Raw genomic sequence first — 22,026 nt, 5'->3', positions numbered from 1 at the left:
TAAATCATATAGTAAAGCTCTATAAAAGGGTTTTTTCGGACCCCAGAGTAAATAGAAGTAAAATATAGTCATTAGAGTTAGTTATTCTGTCCTTTTATTCAGCGCTTTTCTTCCCACACAAACAAACGCCGCTCTCTCAGGGCAGGGAATTAATTCCAAAAGGCTTTTTACAGGAGAAAAAATAGGGTGAAGAGAGGAAAAGGAAAAGTCTCACCCGGATCATCCACGGTGGTTCTTTACGCTTAGATGTTCTTGTGACTTTCGGCTGGTGCAGCTGCATAATCGGCCATCTTACAGGATGATCTTTGCTCCGTCGGCCCTAAGGAGTTAGCTGGAGCCGCGGGAGATGCTGCTGCCCTCCCGCAGTCACCAAAAAGCCTCCTCATCGGTGGTCGCCCCTCCAGGGCGACTTTCAACCCTCTTCAGGGTCTACCGGCGAAGAAGAATCGGCCGGCGAAGAGACGACTTTCTTCGTACGACCGCAGTCGCCGCAAACTGGAACCGGAAGTCCCTGCTCTATCCTCTTTGATGTTTCTTTCGTGGGGTGAGAATGGAACGTGCCTCTGACCATCTGCCTTATCTCTGGACGCGGAGAAGAAGCGCGAAGACCTAACAACCTTGGAAGCGGCACCTTATCGCTCCGTTCTCACAGCATTTTCATGCCTGTGGGTTGGCCTGTTTGAACCATCTGGATTCTGGAGGGACACCTGGGGTGGGGTTTACATTGTCTCTTTTTTAACCTATTGATTTGCGCAGGAAATCCTCAGATCCTGCCTTCTACTACTGCTGTCAACACCTTCCAATAAAAGTTTTCTTTTGGAATGATGTCTGCTTCAAGAGTTCTGTTTTCCTGGGAGGTCTAATTGAGGCAGGTCCTTACAGGGGTGTCAGCCTGTTCTCCAAAGCACCAGAAAGGAAAATGGGAAACAACGGAGGGAAACCAATCAAGGAGAGAAGCAAAAGGAAAAAAATCCTGACAAAATAATGAACCAGTGTAACGGCTTCCCTCCAGAAGTTGTGTCTTAGAACCCCTATCAATAGGTTCCCCAATCCTTTCGCTATTCTTTCCTCTTTCATCCTGACACAAATCTCTCTCTTCTCATCCTGGGTTCTGCCAGGTTCTGCCAGGAGGGAGGGCGGAGTGCTTGAGGGTTATTGCCTTGATTTCCTCTATTGCTACAATGTAACACTTTGCTTTCCTGCATTATTTCTTGTGAACTTTCCCATCCCTTACTGTCAGCTAGCAAAGGGAGGGTAAGAATGGAATGCAACCTCCGGGGACTGCTTTATCTCTGCAACCCCAGAGAAGGTGCAAGAGCCGCCTAAACATCACAACTACAACCAGAGACAGCCCAATGTTATCTCCCTGTTCCCACGAGGACCCTAACACCTGGGGATTGGGCCATTTGAACTGACCAATGAACTATGGGGTGGGGTTATGCTTTCTTGTTATAGTTATAGTTATAGTTATAGTTAGGTGCCCAGCTGGTTTCCCTCCAGCCTCACTGGCTGAGTCTCCTCAGACTCTTTGACCGAGGGATGTCCAGGCGCCTCCTGTCGTGATTCCGTGCCAGCCTGTGTTCCCAACAGCTGAGTCTGAGGAATCTGAGGAGGAGGTGGAGGAGGCATTTGAAGGGCCATCAGGGTCAGAGGGAGGCTCTGATGAATTACAAGACTCATGGCTTGATGAAGAGCCTGGGCCCTCCAGTCATGTTCCTGATGAAGCTGAGCTGTGTGAGGGGACTGAGTCAGACTCAGACGACTCACACCTGATGGACTTGCTAATTGATGCTCGCACACGCAGGCAATTAGCGAGGGTAAATCAGCAGCAGTCAATGCGACTACTCCAGGGGAAAAGGAGAAGGCACCGAGAGGCAACGCCTTGGAACTGCTGTATAAAAAGAGGAGGTGTGGGCGGTGCTGGTTGCTGAAGGCAACCGTTTGTAAGAACTTCCAGGAATCATGGTCTGTTTGTTTTACCGATGAGTGTCTTGTTTAACTCCTGCTCTGTTTGCTTTTTTAACCAATTATCTGTTGGAAAAGTATTCTGTTGTTTTTGTTTTTTGGAAAACTTATCAGGACTGTTTTTGAAATAAAAAGGGGTTGGTTTTCCCAGCCTACTGTTAAAGAGGGGTTTGTTTTTGTGACGTAACAAAGACGGACGTAGGCTGGGACAGAACACCTCCGATGCGTCGCTCAGCCTGGAACAGGCTGAAACAGGGTGGGGAGAACCTGACCTGCCCTTGCAACTGATTCCCCCCCCCTCAGGGTCCCCAGCAGCGTGCGGCTTCTTGGGGCCAAACACGGGCACCATCCCTGGGCCAACCGGAGTGAGGAGCGCAGCTTCTTACTCCTCTGAAGCGGAGCAGCCAAGAAAAACGCAAAAGTGGGCAGAAGAGCAGGGGCGATGGGGGGGGGGAATAAAGTTCTGCCACATATCCGTTGGCTTTCCCAGACTGACCTTCTCGGTTCTCGGCAAGGCTTCTTTCCAGGGGCACCTTTTGCATAGCCTGACAACTGGAGGGAGCATTTTTTTAAATCAGGCTGGTTGCTTGCTGACCTATCCGGCAGATTTCTTAGAAGATTTCCTATCTTTGTGGCAGAATGTTGAGAGAGAATCAGTATTTCTCAGCTTCCGCCACTGTAAAAATATGTGGACTTCATCTCCCAGAATGCTGGGAAATGAAGTCCACTGCTCTCGATGAACTCTGTAAAGGGGCTCCTTGCCCTCAGAACTGGGTTTTGGTGCAGAGAATCCCCCTTTCCCGAGCTCCAAGCAGAAGATTTTGCCGGCTCTTCTGGTCTGGCAGAGGCGGCTTCATTCAACGATCAAAAATGCCAAGATAGTGCCACAGGAATGAAAACTTTGGCTATTTTTTTTAAATCTCCGCATTGCAACATACATAAAAAACAAGCAGAACTTCCACTCCAACAATTGTGGCTGCCTTCTTGACTGCTTTGACTCTTATCTTGCGGATACCCCTAAGGGCTGGAGGCACTGGTGCCCAGCCTCCTCAGCAAAGCACAATTGCTCACCAGAAGCTCTATCAAAATACTTTGTTGAATACCTCCATTGTGACTCCCCGCCATTGTCCATGTGGCACCCACAGCTCCAAATCTCAAGGAGCAGACCCTTCTAATGCACAAAAGTCAAGGCAAAGATTTCTTCATGTTAATGAGTGGGTGACTAATACTTGTTGCGTGTTGTTTGTTGCACTCTTTATCAAGTTGATTAGCAGTCTACAAATTCTAAAGCAAATATTAGACTCCATCTATGGGAGTGCAGAGAGTATAAAGTTCAGGAAAGTCCCATTCACTTTGTCTTATTTAAGAATGCAAACACAATTAATGGAGGCTGTAAGATCCCTTTCCTTAGATCTCCTCTGAAGGCTCACTTGTTTGTCTTGCCATGAAAGACCCTCACAGCCGAGCCTCAATTAGAAGCCACCTCATGGGCATTGCTTGAGGGAGGGATGACTCACTTCCTTTGTATTTTTTATATTCTTCCTTAGTAAGTTGAACTGAGAACCAGCAGCTGAAATGAAAAAGGTGATCATTTTTATATTTGAAGATCTGCAATCCCCAAAATTTGACTTTCCCAAGAAAGGTCTGCAATCCCCAATATTTGCCTTTCTCAAGGAAGATACCAAAATTATATAATTTTATGTTTAATCAAAACTAAACAAAATAGAAAGCAAAGTTTCTATTTACATTTATGATAAACATATATTCTTATGACTGCTCCCATTTTACTTTAATTTATTGTTCTTATTGAGTTCCTTAAAAATGTTATTCAAAACTACTTTTCTCAATTTCTTCCAGACAGCATCAGTTTCCTATCTTATAAGGCTTGTTATCAAAATCAGCACCAATAATTGGATCAGCCAAAATGAAAACTCTCTTGAAATGGTCCTTCTATTTGGATTGCAAAAGAGGTGGATTGTAGAACATAGAATAAAAGGGTTGGAAGGGACCTTGGAGATCTTCTAGTCCAGCCCTCTGCTCAAGCAGGAGATTCTCTATCATTTCAGACAAATGCCTATTGAATCTCTTCTTTAGAACTTCCAATGATGGAACACACACGATTTCTGGAGGCAAGCCGTTCTAATGATTAATTGTTCTCACAGTCAGGAAATTTCTCCTTAGTTCTAGATTGGCTCTCTCCTTAACAAGCTTCCACTCATTACTGTTTATACTGCCTTCTGGTACTTTGGAGAATAAGTTGACTCCCTCTACTCTATGACTGCCCTTCAAATATTGGAAGACTGCTATCGTGTCATCCTAGTCCTTCTCTTACATACCCAGCATTCTCAATCATTTGGCCTCCAGATCCCATGCCATCTTTGTTACTCTTCTCTGCACTTTTTCTAGGATCTCTGTCTTTGCCAAAGTAATCCCATTTCTCAAAAGACCCTTACTAGAAAATCAGTCACACGAATCACATATGCTGTTGCTCATGTGGGCTTTGGGGGTAAACCTGGGCCCCCATTCCCCTGGTCTATTTGACTCAGCTCCAGTATGTGTGGGAAGATCCCGAAGCAGGGCACAGAGGCTGCCTTTCTTCTTTAAATTAAGGCTACATGGTAATCTTCAGTTTAAAATGAAAAAAATTCAGTGGATCCCTCTTCTGCTTGGCAATACATTACAGAAATATTCTTGCATGGTGAACATTTTTTCTAAACCTGTTGGGAACGAAAGATGTCCTTTATATGGGGAGTATCTGTATTCCTTCAATTAGTACAGCAAATAAGCTTAGAAAAATAGCTTGGAAGTATTGAGAATTTCTTCCCACTCTATAGTACATGCCAGTTGTTTGTGTGTGTTTTTTTTTTAAATAGATATTATACAAAGCTGCAAAGAAATGATTAAGCCTGTGTTTCTTGAGAGATATGGACTTCAACTCCCAGAATTCCATAATCAGCATGGAAGTTGAAGTCCACACCTGTTAAAGTTGCTAAGGTTGAGAAACATGAGGTTTTCTCTCAAGAAAATTTCCCTCTTCTGCAATCAATTTTTCAAAAAAAGTTTCTGCTGGTCCCAGAGATCCTGAGGCAATTTAGAAATGGATCCTGCCAAAAGTGCAATCCTAATCAGAGTCAATCCATGCCCTGAGCACCCTTTGCTTGCAAGCTTTCCAAAAGGCTATAGAAGGTTCACATCTGACCTGTACTACTAGGGGTAATCTTTCCCCTAAAATAAAGGTCCTGAAATGACCTTTGAGAATCATTTCTCTGATTCAGGCAAATAAAAAAAATGCACACACAATCAGACCCAGCTTGATTCATATAGCAGAAAAATCTTGATGTGTCACTGAATACACGCATGCAAGGCAGTCGTTTGGCACCCTCTAATTTTTCAGTTTTAAATGAATGCTTTAAGACATATGAATTGTGCAAACCAAGAAAATTCTATATAGGTACGAAAGTACATACCTGTTGTTAAAAACTGGAAATTATTTTTGTAAATCAATTTTGAAATGTCTGTCTATCGTAAGCATGGAAAGAGTGGCATCTGTTTCAATATTATTTAGGTTTAACAATTCAATGAGTTCTATAAACATTGTATGGGTTCTTATTTCTTTAGTTTTTATCTGTTAGTTATGATTTTTATTGTATTATCACTGCTGTATTTAATAATCTTAGGTGTTATATTTTACCAAATTTAAAAGACATTGTGCAAAGGAGCCTCTTGAAAGTATCAGGATTAGTCTCTATATATTAGTCATTTCTGCCTTTTTATCACAAAGTTATTTTTTATTGCTATATTATCATCTGGTTCCTCCCATCATAAACTAGCATGCCACCTGTGGGAAACTATGCCAAGGTTGTCCTGGTTATTTAAACTGAAAATGAAAGAGGTGCAAATGAATAAATGCACGTATCCTGCCTGGTCCATTCGCAGACCTTGCAGAAAGGCCCACAGTCAACTGCAGTTTTATGAGTGAGACTTTGCCCCTCCTGCTCTCCTTTAAATCTCAAGAGATTTCCTTGGGACATCAGATGCTGGAAGAAAATGCTTCTGGAGCATGTCTTCACTCTTTCTCGTGGCTTCTGCTTCTGAGCATCTCTCTTTGTCAAGGTAAGGGAACCGTCTTTTAACTTAATTGCAAACCCTTTGGGTTCGCTGAAAGGAAAGTTGTTATCAGGACTACAGTCCTAAATGGACATATGCAAATGGACATGCCAATGGAATGGCAAACTCTCAAGAAAGGTTTAGGCTGCAGAGGGCCTAAACTTTATTCAGAAGCTTTCCAATTGTTTCCAATGAAAATAAGGGAATTTGGGGAAAACCATGGTGCATGTGGATTTGATCAGATGGGGAATTTTGAAGGAGGAAACTTTTGAACCTCTCTTCATTAGAAGGTATTCATTCTTCAGGTGGTTTTGTGATTTGTGATCTCAACCCCAGGCTGCTAAAAAGAAATGGAAATGTTACAGTCAATGGATCAACAAAATCAAATTACTTGCAAACCTGCAAAAGGATTTCTCATAAAAACAATCATCCCTAGCCAAGGCATATCTCTTAAATCCTAAAAATACAAGTCACTTTCAAACTAGAGCACAGTACTTTATTTTTAGCAGCAACTGGTGTATGGAGCACAAGATGATGCAAAATGTAGCTACGTTGCAGGATAGATATTTGGATATATATTTGGATAATAAATAACTCATGCTAAATTTCTTCCTGACAAGCTACCCAATGGAAATACAATTTCACAAATTGCTATAGAAAGGATGTAAAAGAACAGAAGTGCCCAGTCTGCATATTTAAAAAGATAATTGTATTGTAAAGAAGAGAAGATTCCAGCCTATTAATCCTACTACATTAAATCAGAACAGCGTACAAGTAGTCCTTGACTTACGACCATTGATTTAATGACCGTTCAAAGTTACAAAGGCAATTGCAGTATCCCCATGACCAAAATTCAGATGCTTGACAACTAGTTCATATTTATGACGGTTGCAGTGTCCCAGGGTCATATCTGTTAACCTTCTGTTAAGTCAAGTCAATGGGGAAGCCAGTTTCACTCAATAACCATGTTACTATCTTAACAACTGCAATGATTTACTTAACAACTGTACTAGGAAAGGTTAACAAATGTCTCGCTTAGCAACAAAACTTTGGGGCACAATTGTGGCTGTAAATCAAGGGCCACTTGTAAAGGCAAAGTTTAAGCATGTTGATAACAGGAAAGCAGGAAAAAGAGAAAAACCAGTGGTATCTTGGCATATTTTTCCTGGTGTCTCATTATAGGCTAATGAATCAGCCATGATAAGGAAACTTTATGAAGGAAACCAGTTTCAAGGAAGTCAGCAGAATCGCTCAGGATCTTTTGCAGGGCTCCAGCTAAGTGTACCTTGCCACAGGGGTCAGATGTTTTAAACACTGGGAGCTGCAGAGAAAAGGGCGTGAAAATTTAATATTAATCTAGCTGTTCATTTTGAAAATCTGTCATAAGACCCACCAGACAAACAAGCCTTGGCTATATAACACTATATTTTCAGGAAAGAATTTGTGTCCTGCCCAGTGAACCATGACCCAGAGCATATTTGAGTTTTCCCAGTGTAATGTCTCGCAGACTTAGAACCCTAGTCAATATTGTAGTGCAATGTTTCTCAACCTCAGTGTCATGGTTCCGACAAACAGATGAATAAAGCAGAACACTGAGGCTTGCAAATTCCTCAAAGAACATGTTTATTAGTTACAAAGTATTGGCACAGTCAAGAGTGAAACCAAGTCTGGATACACATGTAACAATTCCCCAGTACAAAGTTAAAAATCCCACCCATAAAGCTATGCAAGCAACTACGTTCTCCAATGCAATTTTTTGGTGGGCTTTTTTCACAACACCCAGCCTGCAGGCTTGGGAGCAACCGATGACCTTGGTTCCCACGGGACAAAAGATTATTATGACTAGCGAAGCACCTGGGCAACCCCCTCCTCCCTCCGTTCTATGTGACAACCTAGAATGAGTAGGAAAATGGCTGTACCTTGCTCAGTTGCAGCATTGACACTCAGCAGCTTAAGATGCTTGGACTAACTCCCAGAATTCCCCAGTCAGCACAGGAGAGACTATACCTAGAACTAAGAAGAAATTTCCTGACAGTGAAAACAACCAGTGGAACAGCTCGCCTTCAGAGGCTGTGAGTGCTCCACCACTGGAGGCTTTCAAGAAGAGACTGGACAGCCATTTGTCTGGAATGGTAGGGTCTCCTGCTTGAGCAAGGGGTTGGACTAGAAGACCTCCAAGGTCCCTTCCAACTCTGTTATTCAATGTTGTATTATTTTTATTCCATCCCTTTTTTCAGATCCCGAGTCCTGGAGGGACTTTCAGCGCTTTGATGTGTTCCTGTCAGCGAATACAGTTCTCTGTCCTTTGTCTCCATTTCCTTTCGCTGGTTCTTCTGGTGGATGGAGCTACCAGACTCTACTATTTGGGGATCCATAATGTAGAGTGGAACTACATTCCATTGGGAAAGAATGTGATCACCGGACAGAGCATTATGAATGACTCGTGAGTCTCACTTTCTCCATCCCCACAACCTGGGCACATCAAATCACTTCCGAGTTGCATACACAAAACTGAAATGTATTGCATGTATCACAACTTGTGAGGTGCAGTGGCAAACATCTTTTATCTTAAAAAAATGGGAGAATTTCCACACTACAGTATTTATAATGTAGAAAATGTTCATTGATTATCAGAGGGAAATGTTCAAAAGTTTTCATCATAGATCAGGGAGTTTCCCTTCCCTAAAACTAGCTGCAGGGTAATCAGTCACCTTTTCAGAGGGCAGATTCAACCACAAACCTAGGGAAATTAATAAAATTAAAACTGCTTGAAATTTTATAGGATTTCTAATTTTCACAGATTTTCAGCCATTTTATCTCCAGGATTTCAGGCAATATTACTAATATTTTTAATTTCATGAGTTTTTGGATATTTTTAATGCACGCTTTAAATTAATGATTTAATTTTGGGAAGTCTAAATGGTATTGTAAAGATCCACCTCACTTTACACCTTAAGAAGACAGAACTCTTGGAATATCTCTTCCAACAGGCATCTTTATTAAGAGAAAATGATTGCAGGCATGCTACACAGGATCTGGGGAATTCTCTCCCACCCTTCAATGTTTTAAGTGTTCCCAAGCAGCCCCCACCCCACAGTTCTTCCGGGCGACGATCACTCATCCTCTCTTTTCCCAGATCCCAGGCATTGCATTGTTCCCCCCCCCCTTTTCCCTCACTGCCAGCAAAAGGGAGACTTCAGAGAGAGAGTAGATGAAAGGCGATGGCCGTATTGTTATGGTCAGTCCTCTTGATGAGAATCAACATCCAGTCACTTTGTAGTTTAATGAAGGAAGTGAGAGTCATAAAACCCCCTTGCTTATCCTCCTCCCCTTTCGTAGTATGACAGAATCCAGAGAGAGTAAGAAATGGTTTTTTTTTAGAGTAGGTTACTAGAAATGAAATATAATTGGATTCTGACATCCTGCCCCCCTTAAAAATAAGAGAGATCCACTGTAAAGAAAACAAAACAGGTATAAAAGTTAGTCTGGCTTGTTAGGATACTCTGTATGAAACTTCTTTAATACCTTCGGGGCTCTGACATGACATTTATGGACCCACTCGTTTTGTGAGGCGGGGACGTGTTTCCATGCTACTAGGTATTGAGTTGTCCCATGATATCTCCTAGAGTCTAGGATTTCCTTTATCTCGAAGTGTTGTTCACCCTCCACCATGATTGGAAGTGGTGGTGCAAGGATATTTGGCCGTAAGGGTGACGGATGTTCTCTTTTCATCAAACTGCAGTGAAAAAATGGGTGTATTTGCCTAAGATTTTTGGGTAATTCTAATTCTACTGTTACTGGGATTATGATTCTTTTAATTGGAAAAGGCCCTATATATTTTGGTCCAAGTTTTTACAGGGTTGTAGGGATTTTAGGTATTTTGTAGATTAAGTACACCATTTCTCCTATAATGAATGGTGTAGGCTCAACCCTTTTTTTATCGGCTTGTGCTTTGTATGCATGCCTAGTGCTTTTCTAACTATTGGCCAGGTGTTTTGTAATTGTTCCATCCATTCTTTCAGTGATGGGATCGCCGGTTCGTTTGGGGTTAGTTCTGGCATGGGGTTGAAACTTTGGCCGGTAGCTATTTGAAAAGGAGTGTAACCTGTGCTGGAGTGGACTGCATTATTGTAAGCCACTTCTGCGAAGGGGAGTAGGTCCATCCAATCAGACTGTTGGAAATTAATAAAGCATCTTAAATATTGCTCAAGTAATGAGTTAAAATTTTCCGCTTGTTCATTCCCTTGAGGGTGATGGCTAGATATCAGTCCCTGAGTGGTTCCTAAGAGGGATACAAATTCCTTCCAAAATGCAGACGTAAATTGCACTCCCCTATCAGATATGATGCGTTGGGGTGCCCCATGCAATCTGTAAATATGCTGCACGAAAAGTTTCGCTAAGGCTTTTGCAGTGGGAATCTTTTGGCAAGGGATAAAATGCACCTGTTTGGAAAACAATCTGTGACCGTCCAGACGACAGTATTCCCATTGCTTTCTGGTAATTCCACTATAAAATCCATGGCTATTTCCCTCCAGGGGGCTGAGGGATTTGCCACTGTAACAGTCCAGGCGATTTCCCTTGCAACCTCTTTGCAGTTGCACACTTTGGGCAGCTGGCCACGTAACTTTCTATATCTTTTTTTATGGATGGCACCAAAATTGCCGTTTAATTAAGTGTAATGTTTTTACAAATCCAAAATGCCCTGCTGATTTTGTGTCGTGGCAAAGCTGCATGAATGTGACTCTTTGGGTTGTTGGTATATATAACTTTTCCCTCACCCAAGGCAGCCCGTCTTTCATTGTGCATACGTGTTTATTTTTCTGGAACCATTCATCTGTTTCCAAACTTTTCCGGAATTCAATTCCGGTTTGGCTACTCAGCTGTGGTTTTAATTTAGCTTGGGCTCTGGTGGTTACTGGCACTGCCAGTTGTGATTCTACCATCATCGGTTTAGAGTCGGTGGCTCGCGTGCTGTTATATTGCGAAATAGTGCATCTGCCAGGAAGTTCTTTCCCCCCCGGCAAATGCTTGAGCGTAAATTGGAACTGGTGAAAATGCTGGGACCAGCGGGCTTGCTTGGGGTTGAGCTTCCTGGGTGTTTTCAGGACTTCCAAATGTTTGTAGTCTGTCCACACCTGGAAAGGGATTTTGTTGCCTTCAAGGAACTGGCGCCACGTGAGTAATGATCAACGTATCCCATATGCCTCTTTCTCCCACACAGGCCAGCGCTGTTCCGTTTTGGTGAGTTTCTTGGATGTATACGCACAAGGTTGCAATACCCCGTCATCGTTTTCTTGTAATAGTACAGCTCCCACTGCCACATCACTTGCATCCGCCTGTATTACAAAGGGCTTATCCATGTCTGGGTGCCTCGGTACTGGTTTGGCAGAAAAGAGTCTCTTTAATCTCTCAAACGCTGCTTGGCATTCCATTGTCCATTTTAGTGGCTGGCTAGGTTTTACTGAGGATGCTCCCTTCATTTTTAGTAAGTTCGTGAGGGGCAGGGCTATCTGGGCAAATGAGGGGATGGATTGGCGGTAAAAGTTTGTGAAACCCAGGAAACTTTGCAGTTGCTTTCTTATGTAAGGTGGTGCCCATTCTAATACTGCTCTGAACTTAATGGGTCCATTTAAATGCCCTGTGGGGATATGCGATAACCTAGGTAGTCTTTCCTTTCCTGGTGGAATTCGCATTTCGATAGTTTGGCATATAGGTGGGCGGCTTGCAGTTTCTTTAAAACCTCTCTGACTAGGTTGACGTGTTCCTCTTTTGATTCGGTGAAGATAAGAATGTCGTCTAAGTAAACCAGGACCCCCTTAAATAGGTACTCCCTTAGAACGTCATTGATTAATTGCATAAATACTGCGGGCCCCCCTTGTAATCCAAATGGCAAGATTTTGAATTGGTAGCACCCCATTGGGCAGTTAAATGCGGTCTTCCATTCATCCCCTTCCTTAATTCTCACGCGATAGTACGCTTCCCTTAGTAAAAAAAAATTCCTTTCGAGAGGTGTGATAACATGTCCTTCATGAGGGGTAGGGGGTATAGGTTGCTTTCACTGATTGTGTCATGGTTCCGAAAGAAGAAGCTTTTCAAAGAACTTTGAGGCCTTGTTTACTTTAAAAAATCCTTTTATTTCTACATAGCTTCGGCACGTACATAATGAAGCCAAAACCTGAATACTCCTTCCCCCAATCACCCGTAACAAAGCATAACTCACTCCTTCATTTAACAGTCATCAATCACATTCTCCAATTAGTTTGAAGTGTGAACTTTCCCTCCCGTATCTCCTCTGGTTACAACTGACTTTGAAAATACTGTATTGAAATATTGTTATGGCTAACTATTCCCCGAGTACATACTTCCCCCCTCCCTTCTAACATTGTTTGACTTTAACTCTAGAAGTGATATACAGGTTAAATAAAACATGTCTGCTTCTTCATATATTGTCAAGCAAGAACATCCGATTTTAGCAGCCTTGACATCCGGCTCCCCTTACAAAAAGGACAGATCCTGCAATGTAAACAAAAGCATATGTTAAGGATTATTTTTCGGTTTGTTGTGGTGTTTTCAGGGGGGTGGTTGTCATCTGGATTGTTCTGGTTTTGGCTCAATTTCAGGTGAGGGAGGCTTCTTATAGCGAGTGAGCTTAACGTCTAGCTTCACCGCTGTCTGGTACCACTCTTGTAGCTGATCAGGTACTGCTCGATAGATGCAGGTCTGAGAGAGGTGATCGTCTAATCCCTCAATGAAGTGATGGATTAGGGATTGCTCAGGCTACCCCTCTATTCGACCTGCTATCTTGTGGAACTCTTGCATGTACTCCAGGGCAGGCCTGCCGGCTTGTTTTATTTTGTGGATTTGTTCTGCTGCTTTGAGGCCAATGGATAGGTCCTCAAATCTTTCTCTCAGTCCTAGGAGGAAGAGGTGGGTGTCCTCCAGTTTGGGGGCTTGTTCACTATATAAATTGTTCAGCCATTCAGATGCTTCTCCCTCTAGGCTGGATGCAATAACATCAACCATGGCACCTTGGTCCGGGTAGAAATAGGCCCAGCGATTCAAGTGAGAACGCACTTGGTTGAGAAAAAAAATCAGCTTCTCTGGGTCCCCATCGAAGGTTGCTCTGAAGGGTGGTGCAATTACAGGCAGTTGCGGCCCCCACTGGGGCTGTTGCTGCTGGCCCCACCCTGGCTGCTGGTGCCACGGCTGCTGGACTCCCCTCTGTGCTTGTGGCCCTCCCAATTGCTGTTGGCCCCATCCTCGCTGCTGATCCAATGGCTGCTGAGCCCTCCACTATCGAAGTGGCACCCTCAGTTGCAGTTGGCCCCACCCTGGCTGTTGGTGCATGCCCAGGGGTTGCACGTTCGGGGGCTGCGGCCATCCATCCTGCTGTGGTTGCAATACTGGTAGTATTGGCCTCTCAAGTCATTGGAGGTCTTCCAGAGGTTGCAGTCTCGGCGGGGGTTGCTGCTGTCTTCTCTGTTGTTGGTCAGCGGGGGCTGGTGGTGCCCCCTGCTACTGTAGGCCTCTCAATGGCGGCTGTGCAAGTGGGGGTTGCAGTGGTCTTCTCTGCTGTTGGACTGCAGGGGCTGGTGGCGCCCTCTGCTGCTGCAGGCCCCTCAATGGTTGCTGGATGAGTGGGTGTTGTTGCTGGACCTCCCTCATCTGTGGGCCCACCAGCTGTTGCTCTCCTGGCTTCTGCACCACCCCAAGCTGTTGCAAGGCCTCTATTAGTTGATGTAAACTCAGAGGTGGCTGATCACTCATCTGTGGGGGCTGCCAAATTCCCCATTGCTGTAGGGGGCCCAGGCTGGGGTTCTCTCTCCGTGTGGGGCTGGAGGCTCTGATAGGGGACCCCAGGGTCTGGAAGGCTGTTTGATCTGCAAGGGAGGGGCTGGGGGGCCTCTCTCAATGGGAGCTGCTCTCCACTTCTCACTTCTAGTTCTTCAAATCTTTCTGCCAAGTATTCTACTGACCCACTGCGAGCTGCAGGTGGGTATTTCCACTCACCCAAGTCTTCGGTGACAGACGGCCGGGCAGCTCTCCACTGGTGTGGGGGATGCAATATGTAAGAATCCCTTTGTCGTGACTCCCGCTCATCTGGCAGGGCTGTATCGAAGCCTTCGGAGCCTCCGCTTGGCTTATCCCAGTCTGACGACCAAATCAGCTCTCCTGATAGTTTTGGCCTTGTTCCCAGTTGGGGGATCTGCAAGAATTTCTTCTCTACCGGCTGGCTAGCTGTCGCTCCCCTCCCTGGGGAAGCTGCTGCTGCTGTCGCTCCTCCCCCCCCCCGGGGAAGCTGCGGCTGCGGGGGTGCTGGCCTCAGGCATTTCTTCCTCTTCCATGATGAGATCTTCCCCAAATATTTGTCAGTCTATCCCTTTAGTTTAGGGATAGTGACTGGGGTAAGGGACCCCTTAAATGGTTTTAAAAATTTGTGGGTTTTGGCTTGATGTCATGGTTCCGAAAGAAGAAGCTTTTCAAAGAACTTTGAGGCCTTGTTTACCTTAAAGAATCCTTTTATTTCTACATAGCTTCGGCACGTACATAATGAAGCCAAAAACTCAATACTCCTTCCCCCAATCACCCGTAACAAAGCATAACTCACTCCTTCATTTAACAGTCATCAATCACGTTCTCCAATTAGTTTGAAGTGTGAACTTTCTCTCCCGTATCTCCTCTGGTTACAACTGACCTTGAAAATATTGTACTGAAATATTGTTATGGCTAACTATTCCCCGAGTACATACTTTCCCCCCCTCCCTTCTAACATTGTCTGACTTTAACTCTAGAAGTGATACACAGGTTAAATAAAACATGTCTGCTTCTTCATATATTGTCAAGCAAGAACATCCGGTGTTAGCAGCCTTGACAGATTGTATTTAGGAGCCTATAATCTAAAGAGGATCGGAGCAGCCACTTTAGGCTTGGCAGGTTCAATGAACCCCCTTTCTAGGTTTTTCTTTATGAATCTTTCCATTTCCTCCTTCTCCATTGGGCTTTGGGAATTTTGCTCTGGGCTTGAATTCTATGGCACAGTCCATGGGTCGTTGGGGGAAAGCTCATCCGCCCTCTCCTTGCTGAAAACTTCAGCAAGATCTCTGTATTCCTCTGGTATTTCTGGTAGCCCCTTTTCCTCTCCCATGGATGCTTTTTCCGTTCTTAATTTTGGTAGATCCCCTTGGGGTTTTAAGTCCATAGGATCCCCTTTCGGGAAATTGATTTCTGCCATCCTCCAATTCACCCAGGGGTTCCATTTCTTTAACCATTCCATCCCTAGGATCATCGGGCATTCCATGCCTGGAGTCACTACAAACGTATGTCTTCCTCATTTTTGCCCAGGGAGAGGTGGATTGGTAAAGTGGCTAGGGTAGCTGGCACCCCCCCTCCTGCTATGGACCCATCTAACTGGCCAAATGAGATTGGTTGTTCTAGTTTCCTCGACGGAATGACCAGGTTTCCCACTAGCGTCGGGCTAATGAAGCAGCGGGTGCAGCCAGAGTCTATTAAGGCTTTCACCTTCACAACTTCGGGCATGGGGGGAATTAATATAGTCACTGTCTTGAGGATGGGTGCGATGCGTCCACTTACCAAGGGTTCGCCCTCCGAGCTGTCATCTGAGGCGTCCACTGGCCCTGCGGTATAGGCTGGAGTTCTTTCCCCCTGATGAGCAGAGGTAGGGGATTCCACAGCCTTTATCACTCTCATGGCAGGTTCTTTTGGCTTAGCTTGAGACTTCCCGGATTTGCTGGCCGGTGATCTGTCTGGGTTGTGCTGGGGGGCTTTTGAGCGGCTTTCTACAGCCCGATGCCCCTCTCTCCCACACATGAAACACCCCGTTTGCTTCTTGGCCGTAGCCGATGGTTTCACTGGTTCACATGTCAACTCAGGCGGTGAGCGGCTCCATTGTTTTCCTCGGCGGTGCCTCTTCAGTAGGTCGATCTCTGCTTCCTCTGCCAGGACGTACCATTCGTCAAGTTGGTGTGGATCCCCTCGGGGCAGGCAAGCGTCGTATAGGTCGTAGTTTAGTCCGTCTTTGAAATGGCTAAGGAGGATGTCTTCCGGCTAGTTCAGTTTGCTGGCAATGGCCCGGAATTCTTGCATATATTTGGCTTCCGGGTGTTTGCCTTGCCTCATTGTTTTTATCCTTTTGCGGGCTTTGCGATCAGCCAGGGGGTCCTCAAATCACCTTCTCAGAGAGGACATGAAGCGGTTGAAATCGTTGAGCTCTGAGGCATTGGAGTCGTGCAAGTTCACCACCCAATCTGCGGCCGGCCTGTCCAGAGCAGATTGCACAATCCAGATACAGGCTTTATCGCTGGGGATGTGCCGCCCTCTATTCCTCCATATAGCTGAGTACTTGGGTTAGGAAAAACCCCAAGCGTGTCGGCTCCCCCTTGAATCTCACGTCCAACGGCGGGAATCTTTGAATGGATCGGTGCCTTCGTTGTCAGTGGTAGTGTCTTCCATCCAGATCGCCATCTGCGGGTCGGCAGGGAGTGGGGACTACTGGATCAGCGGACGTCCCCGGGGCTGCAGGTTCCACTTCCCCCTCAGTGTCTCTCCAGTTGCGGCTCCAGGAGCTGGTGCGGCCGTAGGGCTCAGAATTCTCCTCTCCTAGGGAGCTGAGGGTTGTCTTCATCAAGTTGATAGCTTTCTGTAGGATCCAGCTCGAGTACGGTGCCCAGCTCCCTTCCTCCATCTCCTGCTTCCATTCTGGTTGGTTGGCCCCCCCCGTCTCAGGGTCACCTTTCTTGATTTCTTTTCCCACTCGCCTTTCTTTCCAACGCCCATTGACCACCGAGGTTTGTGGTTATGCATCTTCATCACCTCTTCTCCTGAGGAATCTGACTTCTCAGATCCCGACATCTGGCAGGTTTTCAGTCGGGGCAGCAGCTCCCTCTCCATGGGGCTTTCTCCCTTCCCTGCTCCATCGTCTGACATGGTATTTTTTGCAAAGTCCCCCGGCAAGGTTCTCCCTTCCAGGTGGACTATTTTTGCAGATCCTGTCTAATGTAAAGATCCACCTCACTTTACATCTTAAGAAGACAGAACTCTTGGAATATTTCTTCCAACAGGCATCTTTATTAAGAGAAAATGATTGCAGGCATGCTAGACAGGATCTGGGGAATTCTCTCCCATCCTTCAATGTTTTAAGTGTTTCCAAGCAGCCCCCACCCCACAGTTCTTCCGGGCGACAATCACTCATCCTCTTTTCCCAGATCCAAGGCGTTGCATTATTCCCCCCCCCCCCTTTTCCCTCACTGCTGGCAAAAGGGAGACTTCAGAGAGAGAGTAGATGAAAGGTGATGGCCATATTGTTATGGTCAGTCCTCTTGACGAGAATCAACATCCAGTCACTTTGTAGTTTGATGAAGGAAGTGAGAGTCATAAAACTCCCTTGCTTATCCTCCTCCCCTTTCGTAGTATGACAGAATCCAGAGAGAGCAAGAAATGGTTTTTTTCAGAGTAGGTAGCTAGAAATGAAATATAATTGGATTCTGACAGGTATTTTAGAAGTCTCACAGGCATATCTGTCCACAAGTGGCTAATTTTTTGAGTCTACCACTGTAACATTTACTTAGTTTTATATATACGATTTGGAGCCGGATTTGCTGTGATACCATTGAATTTATGATGAAGATGTTTCTGCTTAGATTCTTTCTCTGGTGACATTTTCTTGACTGTTGCCCTCAGGTCAAAGTAGCTGCCTTGTGTGGCTAAAAAGGGAAAGGGGAGAAAAGTAAAAGAAAATAGAAAAGAACAGAAAGGAAAAGATACAAAGAACTGGCTACTGATCTTCTTTACAGCAGTTATAAGTACAATTATAAATTTACCTCTTGTTTTATGATGACAGCATAGCTGTATCATCTATTCTGTCTAATCATCAAAACTATAAATTGTAAGTTGAATTTTTCTGTTTCACACAAAATGTCTGCAAAGGATTTCCAATCAGCAATAAACACAGATATTTTATTTTCTCTGATCAAAGAAGTCAGTTTGGCCATCTCAGCAAGTGCCATCATCATCACTGTCCATCCCTCCATTGTGGGCAGTGCTGATTTTTTTCCATCTTTGCACATACAGTAATCTCACTGTGTAAAAACAAACTTCCATGACTGTTTGTCCATCAATCCGAAAAGAAAAACTTGTGGTCTCAATTGAATTTAACTTTTAAAATCTCTGGGGCTGGACTTATATTCAAATTATTCAGCCCCAAATGCTCAACAGTTACCATGGTTTGAAATCTTACTGGTTATAGGGAGATTCCTGTTTCATCTACAGATAGAAACTCAAAGTCCACCCCTGACCAACATGGACTTAGAACTCCAGCTGGAGAGGTTGATAAAATGCCTAATGATAGGTGGGGTTGTATAGTTCTGTGCTGCAGTAGAACAATCTTTCCACTTGTATTTTCAACTGTCAGAGCTGGAAGTGACTAAGCAGGGACCAGAACTGTGTGATTTGTCACTTGTGGACCACGTGCAGTTCTCTGGGATCCATCATGTTGCTGGTGAACTGTAAATTTTCGTATGACACCAGGGAATAATGATTACATAAACAGTGAGCAAACATTTAAATTGTATTTAATTCCCTTGTCTATGGAGATTCTCAGTCATCCAGGTCATGGTTATCCCAAAGGTGCTTTTTCAAGAGGCAACTGGACTTCCTTGTTTTTCTTTGAAGACGTTTCGCTTCTCATCCAAGAAGCTTTTGCAGTTCAGCTTCTGAGTCAGCAAAACGTCTTCAAAGAAAAACAAGAAAGTCCAGTTGCCTCTTTAAAAAGTACATTTGGGAAAATTTAATTTCTTTATTTTAAACTAATTGATCATGTCCAAGTCATGGTTAGTTTTTGTTACGATCCTATCAGCCCACATCTTACCCCAGCCCACCTGCTCTCTAGAATGTTGCTGGGGCTCTTAGCACTTAATTCAAAGATTGTGGTGGGCCTTGGCTTGAAAAATGTTTTCTAATTCTGTGCTGGAACAACTTGTGATGCTGTCAGTCAAATTAAGCCACTAGCCATATGATATGGCCTACTAAGTGCCTGATAAGCCTGATTGATGTTCCTACAATTACAAGTCAATGCTGGAGGCTTGTCATGATCCCTGTGTTTTTGTTACTTATGATCTATATTGCTCTTGGATGCTGGGTTGAGATGGCCTTTTTGATCATACCGATGAGATTCATTCCCTTGAAGTTCCCAAAGTGGGCACAAGATCTGCCTACCTACCTACTTCATCCTTCCTCTCACTTCTACTTTATTTTTGTGTAGAGAAATCCTATATCTACTATAGAACCCAAGTCTCTCTTTCTGGTCATTTATCAGTGATGACCTTAAAGAGGAACTTGGGTTCTAGAAACAGGATGTGATCATTATCGATTGACCCTCTCCTTGATGAATCTATCTGAACCCCCTTCAGTTCCCTCCAAACTTCAACTTCAAGCACCTCCATACCGGCGTGTAGCAACAAATTATGCAAACCAGTTACATTTTAAGTGAAGAAAGACTTCTCTTGTCTCTCCTACCAGCCCATTTGCTTGGATGATTGAGTGTTAGACTTCTAGCCAAAGGGCAACAATGATTCTCAAGGGACAATATTGGAAAGCATTTTCACTTGTGCCTTGTTTCAGGGCCTTGAGGCATCTTCTGGCCGTCTGCATCTTTACGGGGTCCTTATATGAGGCAAAGTTGCGTGCAGAACCCCGGAAAGTCATCCAGCAGCGGATTGGCCTGGGTGAGAAGGGGGGCGGCCCATTGGGCTGCAGCTCCTGACAGAAGACTGAGCATGAACCCCACCTTCGTCCAGTCGGTGGGGAAGTCCTCTGCCCATAGACTCATATAAAGTTGGCATTCTCCAAAAAACCCCGGGAACTGGGCCTGTGTCTCATCGAATTTATCCAGCAAGCAACAAGGCATTTGCTCCAGGAGTGTGAAGCAGTGGCAACCTGAAGCTGAGCCAGCTATGTTCAGAGCATGGCTACTTGTTATGTCAGCTGTGCATTCTCTGCCCGGAGTTGCTCCGTGTTGTAAGTTTGGGTGGCAGACAAACTATTCTGACCTGGCTCCCCGAACACAACAGACATACCAATAAATCTCCAACATTCCTTTTATTCAGGAACACCAGCAATTTCACACAGCTGACTGTTAAAGTCTTTAGTTGCCTCCAAACAACGGAGCTCACTTCCTTTTCCCCTGCAGGGGTCTCCCAAAACCCAGAGTTAATCTCAGTCTCTCACCACACTTGCAGCAAGAGTCCTTCAGGCAAGCTGGCTCTTTTCAAACATAAGATACACGCACATGCTCAGAAGGCGCTCCGACTCCCAGCACCACAGGGTCCAAGGAAAAAACTCCGGTAATTTTCCAAACAAGAGTCAGGAGTTCCAACTAGAAGTGGCTAACCGGCAGGGAGACGAATAGTTGTCTGCCACATAGTTGTCTGCTATTCGTCTCCGCCCCTGCCTTTTATCCACAGCTGAGGGTTGGGCTCTGTTAGCACTGGTGACTCTTCCGCCCCGAAGACCAGCCCATAGCCTCTCGCTGTTCTCCTCTCCTCAGTCTCTGCCGCACCCATGCATCAATTACTGGCCCCATGTGAGCCTCCTCTCCTGAATCACTTACCTCAAGGCATGGAGGTCTCAGCCTTTCCATCTGGGGGGCTGACAGATAGCCCAGGCTCCGCCTCTGTCCCTGGGTGCAACAGCATTCCTTCATCCCCATCGGAGCTTTTAGCTGGCCCTGATGCTGGGCCCAATGCCCACTCCCGTGCTTCCTCCTCTGAGTCAGCCGCGGAGTTTTCCGACGGCCGACAGGCCACAACAAGGGGCTGCTACTCGGGGTCTAGTCGGCTCTATGAAACCCGACTCCAGATTCTTTTTGATGAACTTTCCCAGTTTGTCTAATTCCCTGGGAGTCAAGAGTACATTTTTGGCTTTGGTAGTTTCGCCCCTGGGATGATTTCAATAGCACAGTCTGTGGGTTGGTGAGGGGGGAGTTCGTCCACCTTCTGGTCACTGAAGGCTTCAGCCAAATCTCGATATTCCATTGGGAGGGCTTTCACGTCTGACTCACTGAGGACGGAGGCAAAATCATGGCGCAGTCCACATCTCCCACCATTTTCTTTAGAAGCAGGCGGGAATTGTAACTGTCCTTCCCTCCAGTTCATCATGGGGTTCCATTTCTTTCTTTCTTTTTATTGAAAAGTTTTATAAAAGTTACAATATAAACCCCAAAACCAACCCACCCTAACCCCCCCTCTCCCTCCCCCACTTCCCAGAGCTGAATACAGGGTTACAAATATAATAATCATAATCTAACTAACATTAACCAACTATATAAATAACCAAGTCCATAATGCGCTTTAACTCCCCTTTAACATAAATATAATAATAATAATAATAATTAAAACATAAACAAATTAGTATCCTAATTATTAAACAATAGAATATCCATATTGTTAAACAATACTAATACTAAAAGTAATAATAATATAATTAAAACTAATAAAAATTTCACTATAATAAACTATTAATACTAATAATACTCTAAAATTTACTCATAAGCTAAATGGAACTTTTTAGTCCCATATTTATTCTGAATATAATCTATCCATCTTCTCCAAACCGAAATGTATCTTTCTTGTGAGTGATCCTTCAAATAGGCAGAAATCTTAGACATTTCTGCTAAATTTGACACTTTAAGCGTCCATTCTTCTATAGTAGGCAAGCAATCCTTCTTCCAATATTGCCCTATCAATAACCTTGCAGCTGTTATCAAATTCAACATCAAATTAGTTTCTTTAGTATCACAATCTGTAATAACACCCAACAAAAATAATTGTGGAGTGAACTTTATCTTTCTCTTGAAAATCTTTTGAATGTTCCACCAAATCTTAATCCAAAAAGCTTTTATATTTCTACAAGTCCACCAAATATGAAAATAAGTAGCATCCA

At 44.4% G+C, this 22,026-nt stretch overlaps 1 protein-coding gene across 1 annotated transcript in view; it reads left to right on the top strand.

Annotated features, from left to right (window-relative positions):
• Nucleotides 1-22,026, top strand: part of HEPH (hephaestin) — a gene marked incomplete at its 3' end in the record, with an annotated part of 41,203 nt that overhangs the window by 2,068 nt on the left and 17,109 nt on the right. Inside the window, exon 2 of the mRNA XM_015812699.1 lies at nucleotides 8,310-8,515. Within this exon, the coding sequence (XP_015668185.1) occupies nucleotides 8,343-8,515 (173 nt within the window). The remainder of the gene's footprint in view (nucleotides 1-8,309; nucleotides 8,516-22,026) is intronic.

Source organism: Protobothrops mucrosquamatus, unplaced genomic scaffold (genome assembly GCF_001527695.2).
Source record: "Protobothrops mucrosquamatus isolate PMUCROS unplaced genomic scaffold, P.Mucros_1.0 scaffold108, whole genome shotgun sequence".
In the NCBI taxonomy this organism is placed as follows: Eukaryota; Metazoa; Chordata; class Lepidosauria; order Squamata; family Viperidae; genus Protobothrops; species Protobothrops mucrosquamatus.
Note: the sequence above shows the minus strand (reverse complement) of the source record. Positions and strands in the feature narration are given on the sequence as shown.